Below are 27,892 nucleotides of genomic sequence, written 5' to 3'. Positions count from 1 at the left end.
CCTGAGAAAAAAGCTACAGAGAAAAGGCTTTAAGGCCAACTAGGACTTTTGTTTGCAAATGCAGAACCATTCAGAGCCCTCTAGACTGTAAGCTCATTGTGGGCTCTCCTTGCATCTCTGGCCACATATATAAAAGCTAAAAATTTGTATTAAACAGCTTCATTTATCCATCCTGGACTTATTCGATTCCTGGGTAGATAAGGAAGCAAAGAGCTCATTGTGTCTGTTTATTGTTATTGTTTATAGTACTCTCCCAAGCGCTTAGTACAGTGCTCTGCAAACAGTAAGAACTCAATAAATAAGGATGACTGACTGACTGAAGAGCTTGGTCCATCTGGGGCAGTTTCAGGGAGAAGGCAACCTCCTGGAAGCACCGCAGAAGTGCCTAGAAAACACACCCTAGGCCTCAACCGCAAATTTAGTTTCAGCTTTTTCAATTGTTAGTGCCCCTAGATGCCAACTTGCCAAACTTGCCAAATTCTCCAGTTCTCTTCCGTGCCCTTAAAGCACAATGAAATTGATCCAAATCGGGATGGGCGTCCTTACTGGTGGGGCTGGGGAGTGGCGGCCAGCTCGGGGTGGCAGCGCCCAGGGTTGCGCCTTTTGGCGTGATGGTTGTCGATGTTTCGGCAGCCGCTGTTGCTGTTAAAGAAAATCAAATTAGAGGAGTGCTTCTCGACTGTCTTGCAGGCTCGCTAGTCGACCAGAGGCCTCCATGGGGTTTGAGGAGAAGGTGTGACACCGTGTTCTAAGTACTAGGGAGTCCCACATTCTTGGGATGCTGACTCTCATTCTTGATTTGATTTGCTCCCTAGTGGGCAAGGGTCAGCGCTCAATAGGCCTCTGTTCTTTAGTAAACATTTGTCAGAAAACCTTTCTCCCGAACTTTGCCTTACCCTTGAACCGAAGATCCCTACTGTAGGGTCTCCTCAGTAAAACCCGTCTCTTTTTTTTTCTCTCCTGCCTCTAAAAGTATATTCTCCAATTCAGAGGATCCTAGCATTTCCACCATCTGGCTGTTCCTGGAATTCACTTGCTCAGTCCTTTTCTGAATCCTTTTTGTGGTATTTAACCAAGTAATGTGTGGCTGTGCAGTCAGCTTGCCATGAGGTTTGAAAAGATGCATAGAATCTGCAATATATATTGCCTTTGGTGAAAACAGGACTGGTTTGTATTCTTACAGATTGTTAGAGTTTAAGATGGGTAGCTCACCCTTTCCATAGCCAGATAATTTTTTTTAAATGGTATTTAAGTGCTTACTAGCATCAGACGTCATACCAAGCACCGGAGTAGATGCAAGATAAGTCCCTGTCCCAAATCGGGCTCAGAGGTTTAGTCTCTATTTTTGCAGACGAGGTAACTGAGGCACAGGGAAGTTAAGCGATTTGCCCAGGGTCACACAGTAGACTGGGGGCAGAGCTAGGTCTCGAACTCAAGTCCGCTGACTTTCAGACCTGTGCTCTTTCCACTAGGCCATGCTGCTTCCCAATTGAGTGACAGTCTTAGAAATTCATGGGCAGTTTAAACAATATCTGGTTGTCTCCCCAGTAGCTTCTGTGCTGAAGAGAGGGGGAAAGGGACTCTCCTTGCATCTCTGGCCACATATATAATAGCTAAAAATTTGATTTTAAATAGTTTCATTTATCCATCCTGGACTTATTCGATTCCTGGGTAGATAAAAAAGCAAAGAGTTTGGAGGTAGTTTGCTTCGATTGCAACCTAAGCTCTTCAGTGGTTAAGAGATTAAAAGACTTCAGATCATGTCAAAATAATCAGCCTGGTTTAATAAAGAATTATTCACCCAATAATTTGTGTCTACAACCTCTGGTGTATGTGCTCGTGTGGGCAGAGATGTCTGTTAGCAGTTGTAAGATTTTAAGTAGTTAACTATCATTTTATTACTTTTTCTGTAAATTTGGCTGGATTCCCTCAAAATAAGCCAGAAAATGAGAAAATAAATATGCTGTTGGTTGCTCTTACAATAGTGCCATTGTGCAGAGCGGAGCAAGGATCATTTCCAAACGGCCTCAGGTGAAATCTAATGGGAAACAATTTCAAACTGCTTCGAGTTCATTGGTGAAAAGAATGCGTCTTAGATCAACATGTGATCCAGGTTATACCACTGGGTAGTACCCCTTCTGTGATTAACTTGTTGTTCTTTTATTTCAATAAAAAGGGTGCATTTGCCAGTTGGAACGAGGGGCTTGTTATAGTGTCTTTAATGTGGATTTTATAAAAATGGTGATTTGCAGGTTAATTCTGATTTATGAGGCTCCCACAGCTTTTTCCTATTACACGGTTAGCATTCTTGGTCAAGTGTTTCTGTACAGCGAAGGAGTCAGCGTGATACAGCCATGCTTAAGAGAGTTCTTGAGATGAAACGTTTGGAAATCTAAAGCCGCATCCCACCCCCGGCCCCCGCCCCAAGTCTCACGTCCTCCCTCCACTTCCCTTGCAGGAGAATTCGGATCTGCCGGCGGCCCTGCTCTTGGCTCAGCACAAAGAGAAGTCGAACCAAGTGGAAATGCCCCCGGAGAAACCAAAATTAGTCAAACCAGTAACGTTTTCCACTGGCATCAAAATGGTAAGACCGCCGGCCTGTCCTTTTCACTTGAAAGCTGTCTTTGCCAAACTGTCCACCCTTCGTACCGGGAACGGATGTTGTCAGGGCCGCCTGCCCATCGAACGGGCCTGCGGAGGTCACCGCCCCAGAGAGCGCACTGCCGCTCCAGTCTCCCGCACAGGTACCGCGTCTGCTCGGTTCTCCCGTGGACCTGTGGTTTGGGCACCAAAGACCCGCTTTCCTAGGGTGGCTCAAAAGATGGACCGGCGTGTCTCCGTTCACGGGGAATGATTTTATTGGCGTGTATTGGGATGCGGGAGACTGCAGAGGCTCACTTGGACCAGGAAAGGGTACGTTTCCGTCCCTTCCAAGCACAACCTTCTAGAGCGCTGCCTCTGTTGGGTATCCTTGGCTGGCACCCTGCCCAGGAAGAAAGCGAGGTCAGCAGGAGGCTTGGGGTCAGCAAGAGGTGGGGAGGGCAGAGAAGATGGGGTAGGGGTGGAAAAAAGGGGCAGGCTACCCAGAAAATAGGCAGGATGGTGAGGTTCATGGAAGTGGGCAGCGTGGCTCAGTGGAAAGAGCGCGGGCTTGGGAGTCAGAGGTCATGAGTTTGAATTCCTGCTCTGCCACTTGTCAGCTGTGTGACTCTGGGCAAGTCACTTAACTTCTCTGTGCCTCAGTTACCTCATCTGTAAAATGGGGATTAACTGTGAGCCTCACGTGGGACAACCTGATTACCCTCTATCTACCCCAGCGCTTAGAACAGTGCTTGGCGCTTAACAAATACCAACATTATTATTATTATTATGAAGTACTGAGCTTCTGCAAATCGTCTGAGTTAGAGAAGGGTGTGTTAGCGGCGGTGCAAAAGGGGGTCCTGAGCGGTTTGATCCCTGCACGCGATTCCCCGCTTTTGGTTCACTGTCTTCCCTGCCCGCATTGACCCACATCAAGAAATAATGAGTTCCGAAATGTATGAACTTTTCGATTTGGATTGAAAAGTTACTTTTGCTGATTTTTGTCGGATGAAAATGACGGTAGGAAGCTGCAAGAGTTTTTCTCCTTTTTCTCCTCAAAATCAGCCCCTGAAAGCATCCTCATTCAGGGTTCCAAAAATTGAGGATTGGCAGCAAGTTTACTGTAAGAACCATTAAACATCTCCTTACATTTAGAAGAGGGTCTGAACTTTGGATGTGCTGATGATTGAAGTTGATTTGATGAGGGCCCTTGACCTCCACAGAGCATTCCCGCTGACTACCGAAAAACCCAGCAGGCTAGAATATACTTTCCGACGTACCGTGGAAGGTCCCCGGTGGAGCCAGGAGGCGGCTGGATGTATAGCCCCGTCTGTCTCTGGTGAGGGCCCCACCGATCTGAGGGGTGAGGTGGGCCCTGGCTGTGGTGATTCCGTAGCAACCTGCTATCTGTGTGTCGGCTTGGCCTCGTTTAAGGGGCTGGGATTTTCAAACCGCTCTTGGGGTCCGAGCTGGTTCCGATGTCCCGGCCTCTGGGTCCGGTCCGTATCTCCAAGTGGGGAGCAGATGCCGGTCGGATGGAGCGGCCAGATCGGGAATTACTCGGCGTAAGGGCCGGTGCTCCGTGCGCCCGGAACGCACTGCCAGGTGGAGGTGGGTGCTTCTGGGCTGACGTAGTGAGGGGCCCCCCAACACCGTCTTCACTGGCCGTGGGATTTCCATCGTCACAGAGCGTGGCCTGTTTTTTCTTTCTTTCCCGACGGCCCGAAGGACTTGGGCCAAGCTGGCTGACCCGCCGATCCCGCTTAGGTTACAGAACGGCTTCCTGTCCCGGCCGACGGGCGGCAGCTGTTCCTGACACCCAGGCTGTTCTTTGAGGGCCCAAGATCCGGCCCGGCCCCGACGGGACCCCCAAAATAAACCTGACTCCTTGGTTGTCCCCTGGCAGGCCAGCTGCCGTCGCCTGAACATCTGCTCTTTTTAAGGTTATGTGTGGCGAGTTTGTCTTTCTCTCTGCCTCTCTCTCCCTCTCTCTCACCCCCCCCCCCCCCCCCGGGGGGAAACGGCTGTTCATTTTGATTGCGGATCAGTGTCACTTGAATCTCTGATTTTTTTCCAAACCACTCAGGGCCAGGAGAGAAGTACCCCACCGGCTCTACTACCAGCTCCTCTTCTACCTCGCACACTGTAACTTGGAGAGTCCATCAAGGCTCCGTTCTGGGCCCCCTCCCTACTCGGCTCAATCTACACTCAGCCATTCATTCACTCTGCTAAGAGTTTAGGAGAGAATAGTCCCTCAGGAGACTCATCTGCTTCTGTGGCAGAATGACCCCCAAATCTCTCTCTGTCCAGCCCTGACCTCTCTCCCTCTCTGCCGTCTCTCATCTCCTCCTGCCGCTAGGATATCTTGGCGTGGATGCCCCATCCACATCTCAAACTCAACATGTCTAAAACTAAACTCCTCATCTGTCTTCTCAAATCCTCTCCTCCATCTCACTTTCCCATCGCTGTTGACCTCACTGCATTCTCCCTCTCTCTGAAGCCTGCAAACTTGACATTATCCTTGACCCCCCTCTCTCTTTTGACTCTCGTGTACAGCCTTCACAAAATCCTGCCAGTTCTTCCTCCGCACCATTTCCCGGATCTGCCCCTTCCTCGCCTCCAAACAGCCACTACTCTAGTCTAGGCACTTGTCATTTCCTGGCTTGACAGCTCCCTCATCGTTCTCACTGGTCTTCCCGCCTTCAGCCTCTCCTCTCTTCAATCCATATTTCAGTCCATATTTCACTCTGCTCCCTGGATTATTTTTCTGAAAGGTTGTTCTGCACACATCTCCCCACTCATCAAAAACTTACAGTGGTCACCCATTCCTCTCTGCGTTAAGCAGGAGCTCCTCTCGGCTTTTAGGTACTGCATCGGCTCTTTCCCTCCCCCTTATCTGCTCTCTCCCACTGCGCCCCAAAATGCTCTTTTCATTCCTCTCGGGCTAACTTCTTTAGCTTTGTTCTTGTCTCTCTCACCACTGATTTCTTACTCAAGCCCTTCTTCGTGCCCCGACTCTCTCCCTCTGTGCGTTTGACAGGTAACTGTTGTACCCAACTTCAAATCCTTTGGAAAGCACATCTCCTCTAGGAGATGGATTTTTTTTTTCCTTCTTCTCAGGTTCCAGCCTCCCAACTTCCACCTCAGCACCTATTCGCTCACAACCATCTAGAGCCCTTTCTTACATAGCGGTTTTCATACTCTGCTATTTAAGCACTTCTTCCTCTTGCCTCTCAATCCTCACGGACTGTCTCCTCCTGTTAGAGCGTTAGACCCTTGAGAGCAGAGACCATTTCTTCGATCTCAGATATGTTCTCCCAATTGCTCGGTAGGAAGCTTTGCACATAGTGTGCGATCGCAACTTCCAATCGATCGTAGTTATTGGAATATTTACTGTGTGCGGAGCACTGTACTAAGTGCTTGAGAGAGAAGAATGTAATAGATATGGTAGATCTGTGATTGGGAGAGCTGCAGAGTTTGGCCCGTGTAATGGTGGGAGAGATCACTTCCGGTGCGTGGCTGCCTCCCCCAACTTCGTCCCCTGCCCAGTGGCCGGTGCATTGGACTCCCCAGGGCGTCAGGAAGAAGACACCCGATTTCTGAAAGCCGGATCCCGAGACTGGCCAAGGGTGGTGGGCCATTCCTGTGGGAGACTCTCACGCTTCCTCTGATACTCGGTTCTTGAGTCGAAGCTCCTGGCAGACTTTTCCCAAGCAGGAACGAGGGTGTCAGTGTCCAAGTGTTCCATTTGGCCACAAGCTCACAACCCAGGCGTTTGTTGGGGGGCAGATGTTTGCTTTTGGGGACAGATGTCTCTGGGGGCCTCAGTGCTCTCTGGGCTCCCGGCGGGGAAGCGTTTATGCTCTGGGGGAATTTGACCGGCCACTTGTCCTGGCGGTATTCGTTCGACTGGCCAGATGTCCCCTGTACTTTCCCAGAGACGGTGCTCCTTCCTCCCTCGCCCCTTCCTTCCTCCCTTGCTCCCCAGGGGAGCTCTGCGCTCTGGTCTGAATGACCGGCCAGGAGACATCCCCGCTGACACGGGGGTGAGGGGCTGGGGGTTCCTTGGCCCCGCTGGATCACAGACGGGCATTCTCCTTTGCCTCCCGCCCGGGTCACTCACCCAGCGCCCAACTACAGTCCCACGATGTTCTCGGGGCGGGAGATGCCGACAGAATTTGGAGATCTGTTTCCGGTGCTGAAGAAGGCTGTAATTTCAGGGTGAGATGAAAGGGACCCACACCGACCTCCTGTAAATTATATAAACACAGCCGAGACAGGTGTCAATTCGTGAGGAGGGTCCGTGTCCGCCGGGCCGGGTTTAATGATGGAGCCGGAGCTCGTCGCATTCCCTTTGCACTGGGAGTCGAGTCCTCACCCATCTCCGGAAATGGGGCTCGGCAGGAGGGTGAGGAGGGAGTCACTATCAGTGGGATTTAAATTACGCCCTCCTACTTAGACTGTGAGCCCTAGTGGGGCATAGATTGTGTCCACCCTGATGATCTCGTATCCACCCCAGTGCATAGTACGGTGCTTGGAACATAGTAAACACTTAAAAAGTACCACAGTTATTAACTCTTGGGAAAGTACAGTTGGTAGATATGATCCCTCCCTACAAGAAGCTTACAGTCTTGTAATGAAGGCAGTCTTGTTGGGGGCCTGGAGCCTGTCTGCCGAAGAAGGGAGTCGGGGGGCGGGGGCCTGTGGCTCTGCCAAGCTCAGTGGGGAGACAGAACGCAAAAGAGATACACTGGTACTTACGGAATTCCCTGCGTGTGCAGAACAGAGGATTGCAGCAAGGAGAAACGGCTCTGAGAATGGAGGTGACAGGTGTTGAGGAATCGTGCCCAACCCCAAGAGTCAGGAGAAATCAATCACGTACTAGTTTGGCAGTGGTAAAGTTCCACACACGGTCCTTTGGCGAAATGAGTGTCTCCACCCAGGAGGGAGTGTGATTATGTCTTTGTAAATAGAAAATTAAGCAGTGACTAAGACATTGAGTGTTTACTTCTGTTGTCGAATTGAGTCTGCATAAGCCTATTGCAGTGCTAGTAACAGAGCCGAGATGTTAACGGTAACTGTGGCATTGGTTAAGCGCTTAGTACGCGTCAGGCACCGAGCTGATTGCTGGGGTATAGATAGGATAGTCAGTTCGGAGCTAGACAGCTCGTGGAGGACACGGCCGAGTGGGGAGTGGGGTCTTTTGCTGAGCCGTTTGTGTGTGCGTCCCGCACTGCCTCTCGGCAGTACCGTCTTGGAAAAACCTTTGTTCCAGCACCCCGGTCACCCCGTTTCCGACGGCTTCTTTCCCTCCTGCCGCCGCATTTGTCTCTGAGCTATTCCAGAACTGCCAGCGGAGCCTGGGAGGTTCTCGCACTGGATCTCTAAAACCTTTTTTTTCCACTCTTTTTTTTTGTTGTTCAGCCCTGTCCATTCACTGAACAGGAACTGTGTGGGGTCCACCGGTGCCCGTTCTACTCCTGGGCCTTGCCTGAGGTGGGGGTGAGGAGTTGGGTTGTTGCTCCTCGACTGGTTGTGAGTGAAACCCCTTGGCTATGATCTATCTTCTAACGAGAGATGAGGTGTGGCCCAGTAGATGTACAGGACTCTTCCAGAAGGTGGTCGTCATTCCTAGGCCACCCAGCTCATTGGAAGGATGGACATTAGTTCTTGGGAGCCCGGCGATGACCTGCAGTCTCCTGCCAGCCTCGCCAGCCTGCCGGCTTCTCCACCTGTCCACCCGTCGTCATTCCCAGGGGAAAGGGACCGTCTAGGGAGCAGAGCTCGGTGATCTCCTTAAGCCTCAGCAGGGTGACTTGAGACTCTTCCGGAGGGTCCGGCAGGGCACCGCTGCTGCTTTGTTCTCTCACCCACCCAGACATCCGCCCGTGCTCCACTCATGCCGGCAAGCCTGGGCCCGGTGCAGCCACTCACTTGCCTTTAGCTCCCAGGCTCGGGTGGGCCTTCGGGTTGTCCCCAGCGCCCCCATCTTCCCTGAGTGCAGCGGCCGGCCGGCTGGGTGAGAGCACCGCTATCTCGCCGCTGTCGCAGCGGTTGTCGCAGGCGGTTGTCGCAGGCAGCTAGGGAGATCCGTCTGGAATCCACTTTCTGGCCCAGGAGTGGCAGATGCCCCGGATAATTGTAGCTGTCAGCCCTCCGTTTGTAAGGGAGACTGAGGGTCAGGAGCATGCACTGATGCCTCTGGGCAGATTTGAAGGCTTGAAAAGAGCAGTTGTTTGGTGGTAAAACTTCAGTTCCCTTCTAAAACCCCCAGGGCCCCTCCACCTCCACCCCGCTTTACTCCCAGTAACCTCACAGATGATTTTGTCAGATCACTCCAGGACCACTTCACCTCCTCTGTGGCCTTCTGCCCCCACAGCCAGAGTCTCTTCTGTCTCAGCTGCTGTCTACCAGGAGATTGCACGACTTCTGAAGAACCAAACTCCTCTGTCTCCCTGGGCCACGTCCCCTCTTACCGCCCGCCCTCCTCTCCTCTCTCTGTTTCTCTTGCCGCCTTCAACCTCCCTCTCTCCTCTCTGGCTGCTTCCCCTCTCCTGGGAAGATAACCCCTGATTCCCTCCTTCCCCTTGATCAATCATCCCACCTTCCCGCCTCACTTTGCCGGCTAAAGCCCTCCACCGGGATGACTTTTCCTACAGTTTCTGCTTCAGCAATCCATCAATCAATCAGTGGAACTTACTGAGCACTTACTGGGTGCAGAGCACTCGCTATATTAAGCGCTTGGGGAAAGTACGATACAGTAGAGTTCATAGATGCAGTCCCTGCCCACAAGGAGCTTACAATCTGTAGGCGAAGACAGAGATTTAAAATAAATTTCGGGTAGGGGAACTTATGCTCCACTGGGATTTGAACCCAAGATCTCCTAGATGGATGATTTAACCAACTAAGCCACAGAACCACCTTCTCTCTTCACACACCGACACCGTGCTCACCAGTTTCCAGAGGGTTTCTGCGGTGACATTAAATGCTCGGTCCGGCACTCTGTCCCATGCCACCCCAGCAGGGCATCGAGGCTTAGTCTGCACCAGGCAGCTGCAGGTCTTATGGAAGCTCTGGGCTACGTGGGTCTCTGCTGCTGCCTTCTCCCACCTCCCTTTGCACCTCCTGCCCTGCCGGACACCTTCGTCTGACTGACCTATTGGCACCTTAAGCTGAATATGGTCAGAACTTTGTCCTAAACCCTCTCTGTGCCCTGACTATTCCAGAGCGCCATCCTCCTCCCTGCCTGTCGGCTCCCCTGGTGCCCCATTTGACTCCTCCTTCCCAAGGGCATCCGACATTCCATCTGGCTCACGGGCCGGATGCTTCTACCTCTGTTCTCTTTAACCGATCTGCCCCCTCGCCTCCACCCTTATCATCGTCACTCTAGTGTGAGTCCCATCTCCTCTCTTTTGTACTGGGGTCACCCTCCTCCCCTCCCTCTCTCTTCAAAATCTATCTCACCCGCAGCTGCCCTTACTTACCCTCTTTTTAAAAGCCCGATTGGCACCAACCCTCCGCTCCTCAGGAATCTTCTAGTATGAAGCAAAATCGATTGTCGGCTTCAAGGACATCCAGCAGCCCGCTTGCTCTCTCCTGCCTCCCTGCTCCATCCTTCCTCCTGCTGTGCCCTCCTCGGCCCCATCCTATCCCAGCTTACTTCTGCTCCTAGGTTTCTCCCAAGTGTTGGGCTTTCGACTCTCTTGCCTTTGAGCCTCGGGTCACCGTGCCACCTGCCTCCTGTATCTCAGAGGCCTTCTAAAATGTCACCTCCTCCAGGATGCATTCCCCGACTGGGAATGGGAAGCAGCGTGACACAGTGGAAAGAGCATGAGCCTAGAGTCAGAAGGACCTGGCTTCTAATCCCGTCTCCGTCATTCGTCTGCTTTGTGAGCTTGGGCGAGTCCCTTCACTTCTCTCGGCTTCAGTTACCTCAGCTGTAAAATGGAGATTAAGACTGTGAGGGCCATGAGGGAGAGGGACTGCGTCCAACCTGCCAACCTCATATCTAAACCAGTGCTTGGAGCAGTGCCTGGCACAGAGTAAGCACTTAACAAATAGCATATTTTTTTTTTTAAAAAAGGACTGATTCCTCCTTGCCTTCCAGGCCCGCTGGCCCATTAGCCAGCCTTAACATATTTGGATGAACTCGTGTGTTCCTTCTTTAGATCTGTTTTCTCATGGTGGCTTGTGGCCTCTTGGTTTATTGCCATCTACCGCCTCTCCCACAGCCTCTGAACTCCTTGAGGACACAGATCTCGTCTGTTGCTACTTTTGCGGGTGCTTTTCTTATTTTTGCGGGTGCTGCTGGCCGTAGGCCAGACCGGGGCTCAGTAAATACTGTCCCTACTGATTGTCCTCCTGCCCTCACAGGGGGCTCAGTAAATACTCTCCCCTACTGATTGTCCTCACTGATTGTCAGAAGACCCCGCAGGTCTCTTAGGCGGGGCAGGGAGGTGTAAGGGGGCCAACTTGCAGTAGGAAGGGCCCAGCCGAGGCAGGAACAAACATCACTGCGGAGCACCGAGGCCCCATTCCCGCAACCGTGGTCACTGTCTCCACCTGCCACTGGCCTCTGCCTCTTTCCCTGGCCCCCATCACCCCCTCACCTGCAGCGAAGAAATTCTGAGTTTTAAATCCTGTTTATGCAATAAGCAGCAACATGCCTGCAGGTTTTCAATATGATAATAGAGTAGATAACAGCCGGAACAAAGAGGGCACTTTTTTTTCCGAGAAAGGTATTGTCGAATCGCAGGTAGGTACATGCAGGGCACTATTTAGGCGTTTTGATCTCTTTGGTCTTTTTTGAAGTGAGAGCCAGATATAGCGTATTTCCAAACAATCTATCAGCAGCTTTCTGCCTCTATTTGCCAATCCGCCAAAGGAAGTCTAAGCTCTTTAATTAATGTTGTGATTACTAGGTGACTATTAGGTGTTTAAAAGAGACAGGGTATTTTTTTTGTTATTTCAGTAAAGCGGTAACCGCACAGGCGTTAAACCAAGACATGCAAGCGTTACGACGAATACGGGACTAATAATAATAATGATGATGTTGGTATTTGTTAAGCGCTTACTATATGCAAAGCACTGTTCTAAGCGCTGGGTTAGATACAGGGTCATCAGGTTGTCCCACGTGAGGCTCACAGTCTTCATCCCCATTTAGCAGATGAGGTTACTGAGGCCCAGAGAAGTTAAGTGACTTGCCCACAGTCACACAGCTGAGAAGTGGCAGAGCCGGGATTCGAACCCATGACCTCTGACTCCCAAGCCCGGGCTCTTTCCACTGAGCCACACCGCTTCTCTAAGAAAGACTAGGAAAGGAGGGAGAAACTGTCCGTGCTCACGAGTGGGAATTGGGTTGACCGTGTTGCGTCGGAAGATGGAGCCGCCGTTGTCCACCTGTGCCATCTGGAGGGGTGGGAGTGGGGGTTCCAAGCTTAAGAAGGGTCACCTGGGGGTAACGCCCAGGTTTTGTTTAATTGGTGTAAAAATCGGGTTCAATTAAAAAATAATAATTCCGCCAACGGGGCATCTGCACTAGAAAGCCTGCCGGGCAGGACCAGGAGGCAGAGCTTGGAACGCCGGGGGCATATGCTCGAATTTTGAAGCAGAGCACCGTGCAGCGTGACTCTCCGTGAAGATTTAGCAATCTCTCCTGCCCTTTTCCTCTCTGCAGCCCAGGACTCTCATCAGTCGTCTGTCCAATTTCCACTGCTAAAGTCTTTTCGATCATCACCTTACCTTTGCCTTCATCTCATCACTGACGCTCTGCCGTTTGTCTCTGTACAGCTTCAATTTCTTAATCCCCGCACTTGCTCCTCTTCCTCTCTATGGATTACCGGTGGTGTCTCCCTGCTCCCCCAATTTCCCCTCCCCGCTCTCCTCCCTCCCACCCTCCATCTCCATTCGCCCATCCATCGTCCCTTGTGTACTTCTCGCACCGGCCTCCTTTCCGATCTCTCGAGCCTGCCGTTATCAGTACCGAGTGTCCCGGGCAGGTAGACCCTCTGTCACAGGATTGGTGGCGATGTGCTTTCTTGGAATCTTCTAGGCGTGTTTTGCTCTGGAAGCTGCCCTCGGTGCCCGCCGAGAAGTCACCTGCTGGCTGGCGGAGCCCGGACCCAGTGCTCTCGAGGCATGGGGAGGACTGGCGGAAGGACGTTGTGGGAGATCTTGGAGGGAACAGAGCCACAGAGGGCCCACAGGCCGGCCAGAGCCGAATCTGTTCTCCCGGCTCTTCCCTTTAGTAGGTGTTAGTGGGGCAGGGGAGGGAGGAGCTGAAAGCCAGGAGGTGACTAGGACCAAAAGCCAAAAAAACAAGCTGGAAGGAAAATCAAAAATAATAAAAAGTTTTCTTGAGCACTGTTTGTTTTGGAAGAATCTTTCGTTGAGCACATGGAAACACTTTACACGTTTGAGAAGTGCTGACTTCCTCCACGCCTCATGGCAGAACTGCCAATCGTTCATGTTCCGTAAACAAGCTCGTGGATTACTGCGGCGCTCTTTTCGGTGGGGTCTGTCCGTCCCGAAGACAGATGGCCCTACCCCGTCCGAGGCCCATCTCGTTCGTGGGTTCCGTGCCCCCCGAGCGTCCCTCCTGGCCACGCCCATTCACGCTGGAGTCTCTTGGACTACGAGCGCCTTGGTCTGGGTTCCCCTGGGGGAGAGAAACGCAGGGGTCGCCACTCGGGCCGAGAGGCCGTTGGCGGGGTCAGCCTCAAGTGGGTAAAATTAAGGGGCCATTTCTGCTCCTGGGTAGCTGGGAGTTGAGGTGGATGGAGTTTTGTCAGGGACGTTTTTCCCCTCGACTGCATTCCGGCTGTTCTTGGTTTTTCCAGGTGGCGCTTCTGACTCGAGGCCCCTTGGGAATGGCCTGAAAGGCAAAATGTGACCGACGCTAGGGGCAGTTGTAGGCCAAACCGGTGCGGGTCTCCAGGCGGGACCCGTGTCTTTTCGAGCCTGCACCTGGGGTCCTGGTTTCTGCCAAACCTCCACCCACGGAGAGTGCCCGGCTTCCCGATTGTGGCCTAGTGTGGATGCTGCTGCCGCAGTCTCCCGGCAGACTGCCCTGTGCTTGGGTAATGGGCTTCTCTAGGTCTTTGAACCTTCAGGCGTCTCGTCTTCCCTGTTGGCAGGTGCCAACTTTCAGCTCCCACTCCGGCAGCTGCCTGGGTATCGTGCTGTCGCCCGCTCTTCTTGCCCATCTTTCCCAGTGAAACTGGGTGGCTGAGAACATCGGCTGCGGACTGGATTCTGGCATCTTGGGAGGGGTCCTGTCCTGCCGAATGGTGCTGGGAGCTTGGTCCCGGGTGACCCTGGGGAGACTGTTGTGGCAGCTGAGAGGGTGTCCTGTAGCGGGTCCCGGACCCCCCAGCTACGTCTGTGGTTGGACACTCCTGCAGACCGGCAGCTTGGGATGTCGCCGGGTGCCGGGAGAGGCGAAAAGGCGGGAGATGGGAGATGGGGTCATTGTGCCCCCTGCTGGATTGATGGTGCCCTGGAGCACCCTAGGGTCCAGATGCGGAAATGGTTAAAAAAAAAGCTAAGTCCCTAATTTTCAGATGGGCCAGCACTGATGCAAGAAGTGTCAGAAGTCAAGCGGGTGACTTGGCATTGGGATGCGCCGCAGTGAATGGCAAACTCGATCCAGTGGGCATCTGTCTCTGAGGCGTGGGGGTGGAGAGGAAATGCCCATGAGATTCATCAGAGCTCACACCCAGGCAGGCCACGGGGGCGATCTGGGTCAGCTCGACTCCCGGCCTTGCTCATTTCAGGAGAGACAGAACTGGAAGGACCCATATGACAGCTTTCTGGCCTGTTTTACTGCTAATTAGTCCCATCGATAGAATTTATTGAGTGAAAGTTTTGGAAAGTTTTGCAAGTCCCCTCCCAGGCTCCACTCCGCCCCTAAGATCCCTGCCCCACCCCCCCAACCCCCATGGGCTCAGAACGGAAAGTTGGCACCTGTGATGAGGGAGGTACGGTGTTGCCAGGAGAACCGGGCTGGGCAGGACAGAAGGGCAGGTGTGGCACAGCCCTCTCCGAGGACCAGCAGCCTAAAGAGCGGTCACGTTGTCGGAGTCTCACCAGAGGCCAGCGAACGCCTGTGCGGGTCGAATCGCCCCACCCAAACCATGACGATACTCTCTTGGGTTGTTCTCTGGACCAGGATTTGACCGGGTCGAGGCAGGGTGTTGGGCGAGGGCGGGGAAGCTACAGAACGAAGCCAAGTAATGATGGCAAGCGCCGGCTCTCCTCGCTCCGATCGCCTGTGAGCCTCGTCGGGACGAAGTGGAGGTACTCGTGAAGGAGGAGCAGCGATTCTCCAGAACAGCTCGCCCCGGCACCTTCAAGGAAAGATGATCTACTGGGTTTCATTTGGAGCAGTAGACAGACAGAGGCTGATGGGAGAGGCATATGTGGGAGAGTCATTCGGGAATCGTGATCACAGCACGATTAAATCTCATATTCTTGCTGGGGAAGCACGGCCAAGAAAAACACGAACGGGAGGATATTAAATTTTGAAAAAGGGAACTGCTATCGAATACAAGCTTCAGGAAGGAGCCGAGGGGAGTAACTTTAAGAAAATAACCTACGAGAAGGCCCGAGGCTTTTTGAAAACATTGAATTAGAAACCTAGGGAAAATGTGTGCCGCAGAACAAAAAACAAAGTGGTGATCGCACCCCCCCCCACCCTACCTGCCTGGCTGCCCGGCCAACCGGCCAAGCAAAAGAAGTCGTCATGGGGGAAAAGTCGTCATTTCAGAAACGGAAAGGTCACCTGATGGAGGGGAATGGGAAAACCCAGTCAGAGTTGGCAGAGCCGGTGACGGCAGGAATTGGTCGGGCCGTCGAGGATCATGAGAAGCGCGGTGCTGGGGGCCCCGAAGCCAGTCACGCAAGATCTTCGAGATATGTTCAAAGCGGATGCTGGCTTTGGGGCTTCAACAGGTCGGCATAATGGTTGTGCCAGCAATGGAGTAGTATACGGTCATCAGGGTAAACATGCTGTGGTAGGGGGCCAGATCGGCGAATTGGACATAAGCAAGCCCCGGGGGCTGGAGGGTGCCCGCTGGAGAGTCCTTGAGGGAGGGAACCGGTGACACCGAGCTCCTGGTTTCTGGATGCCTCCCTCCCCGGGGGCTGGCACGCTATTCCCCACTTCACTGTTGAGAGGTCCAGAGGAGCCCTGCCCGTTCTGATCGGGGACTCGCGCTTTGGCTTCTCACACATCGGCAGGAGCTCTTGCTGGGCTCAGGGCCGCTTAACGGGAAGTCGAGCGACGTCCCGGGAAATCGGGCCGGGCTCGGTTTCTGGAGAACCGGGAGTCCGGGGAGCAGACGAGCGGCGGCCCATCATTGGGCATATTCCATATGGGCGTAACATTGGTTTGGGGACCTCTTACTTCTTCTCCACCTGTTTTCCCTCACCCCCACCTCTCCCTCCTCCTCCACTCCCTCTCCCCATCACTCTATACCTCACTCCTGCTCCTGATTCCCAAAGCTGCTCTTCATTCTGGAAAAAGCCAGAGTTTAGCCAAGGCGTAAAGTACAAAAACTATCGTTCGAAGGAGTGACACTTTTCATAAATGTTAAATCATGTGTAGTGTTGTTTTTTTTAACTGTATTTGGATGTGTTTGACTGTAGTGGTTTAGCTGAATAGATGCCGGTAATAGGTGGTATTTTTTTTTATTGCCCAAAGGAACAAATTTATTACCCATTTCAAGCTTTTCCTCCATTTTTGAAAAACAGAAGTCTGCCACGATCACAATTTTGAAAAAATAGTGAATGTCCTTTCCTTTATAAATAATATTTATTTTATTCTCGAAGGGAAAGGCTTAAATGTAATTTCAATTGCCTGTGACTGTTAATGGGGAAGAGAAAAATCGCAGGAATTCGGAGTTTAGATAAGGAAATAGTCACCTGAAACAACACACTTTCGTTTTGTTAATGTTGAGCAATTATCTGATAAGCCAGTTTGAACCTGACTGTGGTGACAGCATTGTTTTTTTGTGTTTATGGAGGCCGAGTTCTGATGATAGATCAATTAGCAAATCCCAAAGAGTTAATGTTAAAATTCCTGGGATTAGGGGTTTTGGGGGCAATTTGGCCTCATTTTTACCTTCAGCATCTTATGGGCCTGGCAGTGGGGTCCAGGGCTTGGGCGGGAGCTCGGTTGGGTCTGGCTTTGGGGTTCAGGGATCTTCCAGCGAACAAGAATGGAAAACAGAGCTTTGAAGGAAGAACACTGTGTGTAAAAATCTTAGTTTTCAATTTACGGAAGCAGTTGGCCTATCAGCTTTGCACGAAACGTGTTGACTCCGGGACGAGAGGCATGAAGCTTCCTCACTGGATCCCTGCGAGGGTTCAGTGTATCCGACTGCTCGTGAGCGAACCGATAGGTTCATCGGGAAGAAAGGAATGGTAAAAGGGAATATTGGTATTTTTTTACTAGAAAATGATTTTCTTGGCATCCACTTTTGAGATCTTTTTCCTCAGTGCAGATCAACTCTCAGCATCCTGAACAATGAGTGACAATTAAGAAATATCTGTGCAATCAAGTGGCGATTTTTCTCATGCTATGAGGGTGGAGAAGTTGGAGCTTAGTTGTTGGGGAGGAAGGTTTAGTGTTGTGCAACGGTGCCCCTCGATTCCCCTTTCAAAATAAATCTCAGCCGGGTATTCAGCCAAGGGGCTCAGTGCCAGAAAGAACAGGTTCGACTTGTCTGGGAGGATTTGCACCACAGTGAAACGCACAACTGCTTTTCTGGAGGTCACTGTGGAGGTCACAGACACGGGCGGCAGAATCAAAGCCCAGCTGGAGGGACCGGGCAACTTAGGATTTCATATTTAAACTTCTTTCGAAACCTAGTGGTGGGAGTAGGACGTCTTGGGGGGTGTATCTCAAAGGGAGCTGCCCTCTTCCACCGAGGTGGGGCCGGGGAGGTCACCTTCACTGGATTCGCCTGCGATTTTTCTGGGCTTCTGGTAAGATCCCAGTAACGCCATTGGTTTCGAAGCGTCTCATGACAGCCCGTTATTGGAATTTAACCTCTGTTGAGCACCGGACGGCAGGCTACGGAAAACGGAGCCGCCGGCGGGGCCTGCCCTCTCAGGAGATCCGGGTGGCCGGGGTGGGGCTGGGCCGGGGGTGGAGGGAGAGGGAAATCCGGGCAGAAATCTCATCGAGGTGCTGCCAGTCCTGGCAAGACACCCCGCCACACCTCTTCTCCCCTTCTTTCCCCTCCCGCTGCCCCACTTCCCGCCACGTTTGGGGAGTTCCCGCTAGCAGTGATCCCTCTTCTCTGGGCCCGTGCCGTGTCGTCACATCTCTTACCTTCTTTACGCTCACCTGCTTCTGGAAGGCGGAAGGGGCGGTTGTTCTGTCCTCGTGCTGTGGGCAGGGTGATGCCGCAAGGCGAAGGGCCTCTCTAAGGTTAGACAGCGGTAGGGCTTGGACTCCAACCGGGCCCCTGGGCTCCCAGCCCAGGGCGCTTTCCACCAGGCGGCACTGCCTCCCGGTGTTGGCCGGTGTTTCCATTTGGAAAACGAAAGCGGGGTCCTGGCACGGCCTGGGGACGGGTGGGCGTAGATTCGGTTCTGTTTCCATGCGAGTCACTAGCTCTTTAAATAAAAAGCGACCACGTTCCGGGGGCTGAGCCACGGGTGGGATTCAGTACGGAGATGAATTAGCAAACTGTGGAATGCGCTTCAGCAAATGCGGCTGACGGGCAGCGGCAGCTGTTGCAGCAACTGGTGGAAAGTGGGGCTTGTGAGAGGCGCAGTTCTTTCCCAAAAGGCTTAAAAGCAGCGCCACCCCGGGGCCTCGGACTGTCGCCTCCTGATCTCCCAAAGCAAGAGGTCTTGACGCCAGCCGGGGTTGTCTGTCAGTTGGGGGAAAAGGGACGCTGAAATTCCCAAACAATAGCATGCCTGCTTTTGTGCTCTTTTTGGGTCTGTCTCCCCTACTAGATTGTCGACTTCTCGAGGGCAGGGACCCCGTCTTCTCATTCCACTAGGACCTCCCAAGCCCGTAGTGCAGGGGTCTGGACTCAGTAGACGCCCAGTCGATCCTACCGATCAGGGGAGCCAGTTGCGATCGGCCGACACAGGTACTTTCTCGAATGCTAGTTTACAGAAGATTGTGGTTTGTCTGTGTTATGTTTCGCAATCCCATCGTTTTGCAGCCAAATGTGAAAGATGATCTGTTCACAAGTACATTAAAAATGTAATTAAAATGATTGATTAGGCTCTAGATCGTATGGTGGGGTCAGCTTTCTAGAAGGGCAATTGCCATCTCACTAGAAAGCGTCCTCTATCGAGAGAATGCGATGTCAGATTCAGCCTTTGCCGTACAGCGTAATCCGGTTTGAGGTGAAGGCGTTGGTTTGCACGGTATCTGGCAGGGAACCGCTCTACCTCTCCACCAGAAGTGAGAACAGAGTGGGGACTGTTGGGACGGCCGACCTTCCGTGGGACCGGGGATCCGACTGCCCCAGGGACTATTCAACCAACCCCTGTGACCTTCCCACCCGAGTCGCAGACGGGCTACGCCGTGGCTTCCGAGGCGACGGGGCTGGGGGTGAAACGAGGGCCTTGTGCGCGTGTGAGCCGGAAGGCCCATAGGCCGGTCCGCGGTCACGTTCGCTACCCGCAGTGGCTGGCACCGGTTCCCGTGCCACTCCTCGCTTTCCCCACCTGCTCCGAGCTGCCGCTCCCTCCGGAAGAATGCAGCTGTCGTTTCTGGCCGGCCACTGGGCGGGTCTGCCGGCCCGGCGCTCCCCCCGGCTGTCTCCCTGGAGGCCGCCCTGTCCGAGGGCTCGTGTCCCGGCTCTCAAAGATGGCTCTTCCCCTCCCCACCCCCTCTCGCATTTGGGACCCGCAGTGGGTAAGCGTACCGAGTCGTCTTCCGCTTCTGAAGACGCCATCACAGATGGTGCGGCCAAGGCCGGACCCTCGCTTTCGACCACACCGTGCATCCAGAGAGTTTGTCACTTGTGTTGGCCGTGTGAAGAGCCTAGCGCAGCTGTCCCTTTTTTTTTTGGTCTCTTTCTCCCAACCCATCCTCATCAGTGGTGACTGTTGACCACTTACTATGTGCAGAGAACTGTGTTAAGCACTTGGGGGAGTACAGTGGAACGGTCGGCAGACCCACTGGCAGAGTTGGCCAGACCCCCTTGGAGAAGCTTCTTGAGAACCGTTTCACGAGGGTTTGCGTGCGCCGCGGCTGTCCACTCGCCTGCATCCCGACCGGCGCCGTTTGGTTGAGGAATTCACTCGATCAGCTGCATTGATTCCATGCAGAGCTTCTTTGAATACCAGGAGGGACTCGTGGGAAAGTGCAGTACAGCTGGAGGAGACACGAGCCCTGCATAGCTTACGTCTGTCTAGCAGGGGAGACAATATTATATCGTTTACAGAGAGGAAGAAGTGCTTAAATAGCAGACAGCGAAAATTGATATAGACAAAAGAGCCACGGGAGGGAGGTTGTGAGAGCAAAAGCACCGAGATGGTAGCTGGGAGGACGTCACCTGGGAAGAAGAGAAATCAACTAGGGAGAGCTTCCTGGGGGAGGTGGGATTTTAGAAGGCCTCTGAAGATGGAGAGAGTGAGGATTGGCAGATTTGAAGCCCTTCCCACTAGACTGTAAACTCCTAGGGCAGGGATCGTGTCTACCAACAAGTCTGTTGGACTCTCTCAAGTGTTGACTACAGTGCTCTGCACCCGGTAAGCATTCAGTAAATACCACTGGCTGACTGAGAAGGAGGAAGGGCCTTGGAGGCGGGAGAGTCAGGCATAAGGCCCAGTGAGAAGGTGACCTTGAGAGGGTTGGAGCGTGTAAACTGGATTGTAGTGGGAGAAGGGAGTGAATAGGTATGGGGGAGGCAACTGATGGAGGGGCTTAAAGCCGAAGGTTCATTCATTCAGTCGTATTTATTGAGCGCTTACTGTGTGCAAAGCACTGTACTAAGCACTCGGGAGAGTACAGTATAACAAACAGACACATTCCTGCCCACAACAAGCTCCCAGTTGGGAGGGGGGAACAGACTTTAGTATGAATAAATAATTAGATAAAAGATTACAGCTATGTAGAGATAGATACATACGTGCTGTGGGGACGGGAGGGAGGATGAATGAAGGAGCAAGTAAGAATGGCGAAGAAGGGTGTAGTAGAAGAGGAGAGGAGGGCTTAGTCAGGGAAGGCTTCTTGGAGGCCATGCGTGGGAGTTTCTGCTAAATACAGAAAGGAATGGTTAAGGATCGAAGGTTTCTGAAGCGTGAAGAGATGCGTCCAGAGCGACAGTTCAGAACGATGACCCGCCAACAGAGGGGAGCCTGAACCGCGGCGGGGCCCGGCAGTCGTGTAAACCAGTTTCCATGGCGACTGGGGACTCTTAATTACTGTGTCGCGGAAGTGCTCGCTCTGTGCCAAGCACTGTGCGCAATCCTGAAGTAGAGGTCAGATAATTAGATTGGACACAGTCCCACTCCATCACCCAGGGCTCATAGTCTAAGAGTTAGGGAGAACGGGTGTCTTAACCCCATTCTGCGGATGATGAAATTGAAACTCCGAGATGTGAAGTCAGCTGCCTGTGGCCGAGCTGGGGCTAGAACCTGGGTCTCTGGACTTGCAGTCCTACGTTCTTTCCCCTAGATCACACTGCCCCCAAGATCGCGGTGTCATTCTTTATGCTCCCGGTGCCATTTGATAGTGAGAATGACATACTGGTGGTGCTGAAGGAACTGCTCTAAAAGTAAGATGTGGAATCAGTGGTGAATGGAAGGATCACATCCAGGTAATAGGTTGGATTCTCCAGTTTCTCTAAAGTCCTTGGTGCCCTCGTTGTTACTGGGTTCTCCTTGCCGGTTTCCCCCAGGGGCCTACTGGCTTTTTAAATTTTTGCTTCGTACTCGGTCTCTCTCCTCGTGACATCTGACAACGAGGTGCTTCAGCGGCACAATTCAGGGAAAGCTTTCAACTCTGCATCTCCAGTGGAAACTGTGATGGTATATCGGGCCTGCCGGGGGCAGTGGGTTCACGACCTTGATTCGCTAGAGGTTACTTGCTGATTCTGAAAACTGACGCAAAGTCATTTGCGTGTGTGTGTGTGTGTGTCTGCACGTGCTTCTAATGCAGTCATAAATGCTCAGTCGCTTCTCGGAGCCTGGCTCAAGGACTTCTGATGACATTCTCAGCCGGTCGAATTCTACTGTATTCTGTTCTGTTCTCGATTCTATTCATTTCTATTGTTCTTGTCTGTCTGTCTCCCCCATTAGACCGTAAGCCCGTCTAAGGGCAGGGACTGTCTCTATCTGTTACTGATTTGTACATTCCAAGCACTTAGTACAGTGCTCTGCACATAGTAAGCGCTCAATAAATACTATGGAATGAATGAATATGTGGGTTGAATAAGAGAGAGGAGTCAAAGATAATGCCCGGTTACAGGCTTGTGAGAAAGAAAGCATGGCGGTGCCGTCAACAGTGATGGGACAGCGAGTGGGAGGACAGCATTTGGCTGGGAAGATGAGAAGTTCAGTTTTAGCCATGTTAAATTTGAGGTGACGGGAAGACATCCAAGTGGAGATGTCTTGAAGGCAGCAGAAAATGCGAGACCGCAAAGAGGGAGAGAATAGGCAGTTTCTCAAAGGTCTAGAATCAATTTGTCAAACTGATTTCCAGATTATCTGTTAGAGCCGGTCTTTTCGGTCTGTTCTTCCAGATCACATTTGCGGACGCTGCCCACGATCCTCAGTAGAGATGGGTCACAGGCTGGAATAAGGGGCTGGGATCTAGGCAGTCAACAACGTGCATCTTAGCGGTTACCGCCTCACATCTTTTCTGGGCGGGACAAAGATGGAAAATGGCTGTCTTCAGGGATACCTGAGCAGCTGCTTGCTCTGTGGCGGGCGAAAGCCAGGGGAGGACCGTAGGCGAGGCGATCGGAAGCAGTCTGTCCGACAACACGTCAGATTGGTGGGCCATGAGCAGACTGTGGTGGCCAACAGACCTGTTTGGCGATGCAGCAGCAGAAGTGAGCCGGAGCCACTTGAAACAGAGGATTTGGAAGGTGGTGAGTCTGTGAGGCAAAACTGAAAACGGCACTGGGAACCACAGGTCCTACCCGCAAAGCACAGCCAAAGGCCACGTGGGAATGTGCTCATTGGGCAGGCCACGGTCTTTTCAGCATAGGCATGCCTGGGGCAAAAATCTCCTTTAAACCCGAACCTGAAGGGTGCCTTTTCTAGCAGTCTTTCTCCCTGGCTTTTCTGGGGGGCCTAGACTCTGAAGGCAACTACCCTAAAAGCGTGAAATAACAACAAGGGGCAACAGTAGTCAAGGTGTGGCTAGTAGTTTTATTTCGAAATGTTATTTTCTCCTCTGCTTTTTAAACAAATCAGAGGCTGGCAACATTTTCCTGCAGAAGAAGACGAAATACTAAATGGTATACCAGGGGCTTTTGTTTTTAAAAAAAAATTGGAGTTTTATGACAGATGGAGCGTCTGATCCTGGTCTAGCTGTATTTGTTTAGGGGGAAGCTTGTGGGTTTGGCCGTCCAAAACCTCCTCCTTTGAAACCGATGTTATTTCACTGCTAAAACAGCCTGCCCTTACAAGGCACTTCGCAGCCTGGAGTGAACACGGATATTTTCAAGTCCGAAGCTGCCCCGGAAGAAGGAAGGACTTTCTGCTCCCAATTCCCACTGTTTTCCCCGCCTTCGTATCTCTTCTTTAGAAGAAGAATGTGATTTGCTGGACACCGTGTCCTTTTGGCAACAATGGTCGTTCAGTAGTGAGACAAGCATCGGAGAAAGAATGTAAAAATAGGCGATCCATTTCAAACGGTGCCGTGTTTATTCAGGCTTGAAAATCGGACTTTCCTGGTAAGACAATTGATAACTTGGCAGATCTCGGGATAACAGAGTGAAACCTGCTGCAAAAGAGGGAACCAAAAGAATCGAGGCCCCTGGTTTTCGTTTGGGGGACCCTAGGAGGTCTCTAGGAGGCCCGTGGGCAGCAGAGAGGTGAGAGGATTGGGCCCTCGCCCGCTCCCCCAACTCCGCCATGTGCTCCCCTTCACCCCCACCCCCAGCAATCTGCACATCATCTTCTCCATTGAAGTGGTCTGTGGCCTGAAATGTTGGCGAACCACTGATTTCGAGATAATGGCACTGCGCTTTATGTGCCGGTGAAACTGACGTCCTTGTTTTTCATTCCCATATGACAATAATTTTTCAAAGGCCCTACCAGACTCTCCTCAAGAAACATTATCCCTGGCCAGGGCTTTCCTTCCAGAACCTAGTTATATGGAAAACGGTATAAATTGCCCTTATTCCAAGTTGATTAAGCACCCAGAATGTGGTGGGTCTTTTGAAGGGAAACCTGATTTCAGTAATCAAGGTTATTTTCCAGACTGAAGGAGGATGATGCTCCCAGATGGGCACACCTGTCCCAAACTCCCAGAAATGTGCACGTGTCTTTAGTCCATATGGCCAGATGACAGATGGAAGGAGGCTTGTGACCTCAGCTCTCTGCTGCGTGACCTCCTCCCTCTCCTTCCCGGCCCCCCGAGGCTCTCGGCTGACTGGCAGAATCGGGGGGGGGGAACACCGGTGGGACCCACTTGGCTCCACCGGGACCATGGAGTCCCATGGCCCAGGACCTCCGATGAGACATACATCGGTAGCCAGGGTTAGTGGTGGGCGGGCATGGAGCCGGGCTATCCCTGCCCCTGGTGGGCACGAATGTCCATCCCAAGGCCCAAAGTGGCCCCGAGGGCGAAAGCAAGATAGGCTGGCAATGCTTGCCTTGATTATTCTGCCGTCCCCTTCCTTCCCCACCGAGAGTTTGCTGTGACTTTTACAGGTGAGAGCCCAGAGTTGGTTTCAGCTCGACAGCTTTGCTGTCGCCAAGCCCCCAGATCCTGGACTCATTTGGGTATCGGCCCGAAAGTTCTGGAGTGAACTCAACCACAGTTTGGGTTTTTCCTTCTTTGAAAAATGGGGGCAAAGCAAATTGGTTTGTGCGGTTGAAGTGGGCCGTTCTTGCTTCTGCTGGATGCAGCCTTGTAGATTTGGTCTGAGCCTTTGGGTCTTAAGGGAAATCAAATGGTAAATTTCAGCTCAGTTCTTAAATAGCAGGTAAGTTATGTAGCCGTTAATGCTGGTCTTCTTTCGCATAGTTTGTGAAGTTCTCAGTGTGTTTTTCCTGAATGGAAATAGCATATGAAATAGAAAAACAGGAAATTTTCCCTCTCTTTTGCCTAACAAATGTTTGAAATAGAAAGTCTTAGGGTTGTTTTTTTCACAGCTGATAGCCAATTTCCGGTGCCTACTTCAGCAAAAGAATAAAATGAAACCGCATCTAAAGGACCTTTGCAGGGTGTTCTGGTGCAGTTTGAAATGGAGAATATTTTTTGTCTAAGGCGAGTGGCAGGGGATTCGGAGGGAGAGCGGTGAAGATCACTCAAGGGTGAGAAAGAGAATTTTTTTGGAAACAGTTAAAGGAGAAAACAAGGGCGAGGAGCTGCCGGTTGGGATTTTAACAAGTGGGGGGTCCAGGTGTCTGGGAACTTCAGGGAGTGGATCAACTTGGCCACCTCCAGTCCTGGATGCAGGACATCGCTCTAGTTGTTTTTTCCATCGGGATGTCACAGAGAGTCACTGCTGCCTTGAGTTTGCCCTAGTGTGCAGTGATCATGTCCAAGGTGCTCCATCAGTCAAGCGGTGGCATTCGCTTAGCCCCTGCTGAGTGAAGGGCACCGTACCGAGCCCTCGGCAGCGGCCTCAACACCAGGAGATGGAGAGAGTAGAAACTCCGGCTGCCGTCCTCATCCCCGCCGTCACGGTCACCGGCCACTGGAGTCGGCAGCCCTCCGCGAGTCTGGCAGCAAAGGCGGGAATATGCGAGACCGGGCAACTCCCGAACTGCTCCAGCGGCTTGCCTGTGGCTAACTCTCGGCAGAGTAGCCTCAGGCTCTGTCAACCGCTGTGACCCTGAATAGGGTGACTGTGCAATGAAAGAGGGTCACACTTCCAACCGGCTGGAGGCTTAATCCTTGATATAGTGCTGTGCAAACAGTAAGCGCTTAATAAATACCACAAATTGCTTGATGGATTGATTGCTCCTGGAAGGAGATAACCTGGGAAGGAATCCACTGCCAGTGGTGACTGCAAATCCACACAGTTGAGTGGGTCATAGCAGCAGCTCAGGTGCACCAGAGAGTGACACCTTTAATTCCCAAGTCTCCTTGTGGGGGTGAAGGAAAGGAGGGAGTAACCTCATGGTTCGTGGGGGTCATAAGCGCTGACTCCAGGGTGCCGAAGCCAGAGCCAGCACCCCAGGGGAATGGGTAGCCCCCGGTGGGTGGGGATTCGAGGGCAACTCAGTGGAGAGATAATCTTTTGGACAGTTCATCCTCTGTTGGAGACTCCGGGGACCTAAAATACCAGTAGGTGCAGTTTTGATGACTTTTCAGCCTTTTTTTCAACCTCCCCCTTGAATCTCTACCAAATCCAATATATTTTGGGTTAATGGAAGGAAAAACCAGTAATGTACAAACTGCAAAATGGGAACTATTTATACCTTTTTAAATTGAGAGTAAATTCTGCTCAGTCATCTATTCTCTCTTACTCAGCATCTGACTCTGTCCAACTCAGCACCGCAAAGGGTTAAGTGGAGGATTCAATCCCCGTTCAGGAGTCCGATTGTGTTTGACAGTCTTAAAGAACACATTCTCTTCGCTGCCAGTTAGCCTGAAACCTCACAGGGCGCGACTGAAAAACACCCCCTTTCTCCCCCTCCAACCCTCCATCTCCCCGGCCAATCGGCTCTCACCTCGCTCTCCCCACCTGCCTCTGCCACCCATTTTCTCTTCCCCCGCTTTCCCTTTTTCTGGTCCCTGCAGGGGGGCACTTTGAAATTATATCCGCTTAGGAAAAAGCCCTAGCCACACATGCCTGCTTAGAGCTCCTTAGAAAATTCACATTTTCTGTTCATTTGTGAAGAGTCTCTTTTGGTTCATCTCGGGTCCAGTCAGGTGGGCGCGCGTTGACTCGATTCATTCTTTTTGTCGGTCAGAAGTCTTCTCCAGAGCCTCTACTCCTGCGGGTTTGCAAAGCCTTTCAGAGAGCAGTGAAAGCAACGTCCTTTTCCAAGTAGGGGCAACAGGAAATCAGTGGCTGGGAAACCTAATGGACTTGCTCACTGACTTTTGCTCGCTAGGACTTGGGATAAAGGCAGTCCTGAGCATCGTTTGCCCCTCCGCGCTGAGAGGGCTGGCTTAGTTCCATGCTGAATCGGCGTCTGAAGCTGCCTCCCGCCCTTCCCAGAGGCCGGGGGTCGCTAAACGTCAGCCTCGGTCCTAGCGATTCGGCTGGGGTCTCGACGGTACGATTACACCTGGGCGATGGCTGAGGTAGCTGGTGGCAGTGGGTTTCTCTGCCAGGGATCCCCCTCTGCCCTAGGGACCGTGTGTACCCGGCTCTAGTGAACGTCATACTTTCCCTCGGGCCTAAAAAATATCAACTCACCCTCTTCCCGGTTCCTATAGCCCCTGACCGGAGTCACAGCGGGCAGGTCGCAGAGGAGAGCACAGCCTGTCTAATACACTGGAGGGAAAGACTGCAAAGGAGGTAGATGTTAGGTAATCGCCAGCCGCTCACGTCCTTTGTCTCTGTCTCGCCTCTCTAGGGTCAGCACATTTCCCTGGCTCCTCTTCCGGTGCTGGAGGAGGTTCTGTATGAGTACCAGCCACTGAAAATAGAAACGTGTGGACCACAAATTCCTCCGTTTGACCTGCTGGGAAGGCTCGGGTGAGTAGCAGAAGGAGCTTTTTGTTTGCCTTAATGACATTTTCAAATTGCTCAGAACCTGTTTTTTTTAAAGACCAATCCAGCCTTCTCCCCTCCCCAGTTCGAGTTCAGAGGCTGTTTTTCTTTTTTTCCTTCGGATGAGTCCTGCTTAGTAAAGCAGACATCCTGTCCCACCAACGTGCTGGGTGGGGGAGCTAAACTTTTCGCTTCTCTAGCTTTATAGACCTGTGGAGAGCGAGGCTGGATTGCATCGGTGGGTTAAGGTTGTCGTTGGCAGTCCCAGTGAAGTAACTGTTCATTTTCAGCCTCACAGTGTATTAAAAAAAGCCCAGGGCTTAATTTAGCCAGCTGTAAGCCAGTAAAAATATCAAAGTTGGGCCGCTTGCCATGAAAAAGGGCAGATTTACTCGCTGATTGCTGTCTACAGTCAAACAACTTTTGTGAGAAATGAGCTATAAAACATATTTTGTCCAAAGGCATAAGGCAGGCCTGGCCCGGGG

General features: G+C 52.1%; 1 protein-coding gene across 2 annotated transcripts in view; it reads left to right on the top strand.

Moving 5' to 3' along the window:
• Positions 1-27,892, top strand: part of MNAT1 (MNAT1 component of CDK activating kinase) — a 102,760-nt gene that overhangs the window by 43,569 nt on the left and 31,299 nt on the right. For both annotated transcript variants that reach the window (XM_029078842.1, XM_029078843.2), the window contains exons 6-7: positions 2,459-2,584; positions 27,271-27,392. In XM_029078842.1, coding sequence (XP_028934675.1) covers positions 2,459-2,584; positions 27,271-27,392 — 248 coding nt within the window. The remainder of the gene's footprint in view (positions 1-2,458; positions 2,585-27,270; positions 27,393-27,892) is intronic.

The sequence above is a fragment of the Ornithorhynchus anatinus genome, chromosome 14 (assembly GCF_004115215.2).
Source record: "Ornithorhynchus anatinus isolate Pmale09 chromosome 14, mOrnAna1.pri.v4, whole genome shotgun sequence".
Taxonomy (NCBI): Eukaryota; Metazoa; Chordata; class Mammalia; order Monotremata; family Ornithorhynchidae; genus Ornithorhynchus; species Ornithorhynchus anatinus.
Note: the sequence above shows the minus strand (reverse complement) of the source record. Positions and strands in the feature narration are given on the sequence as shown.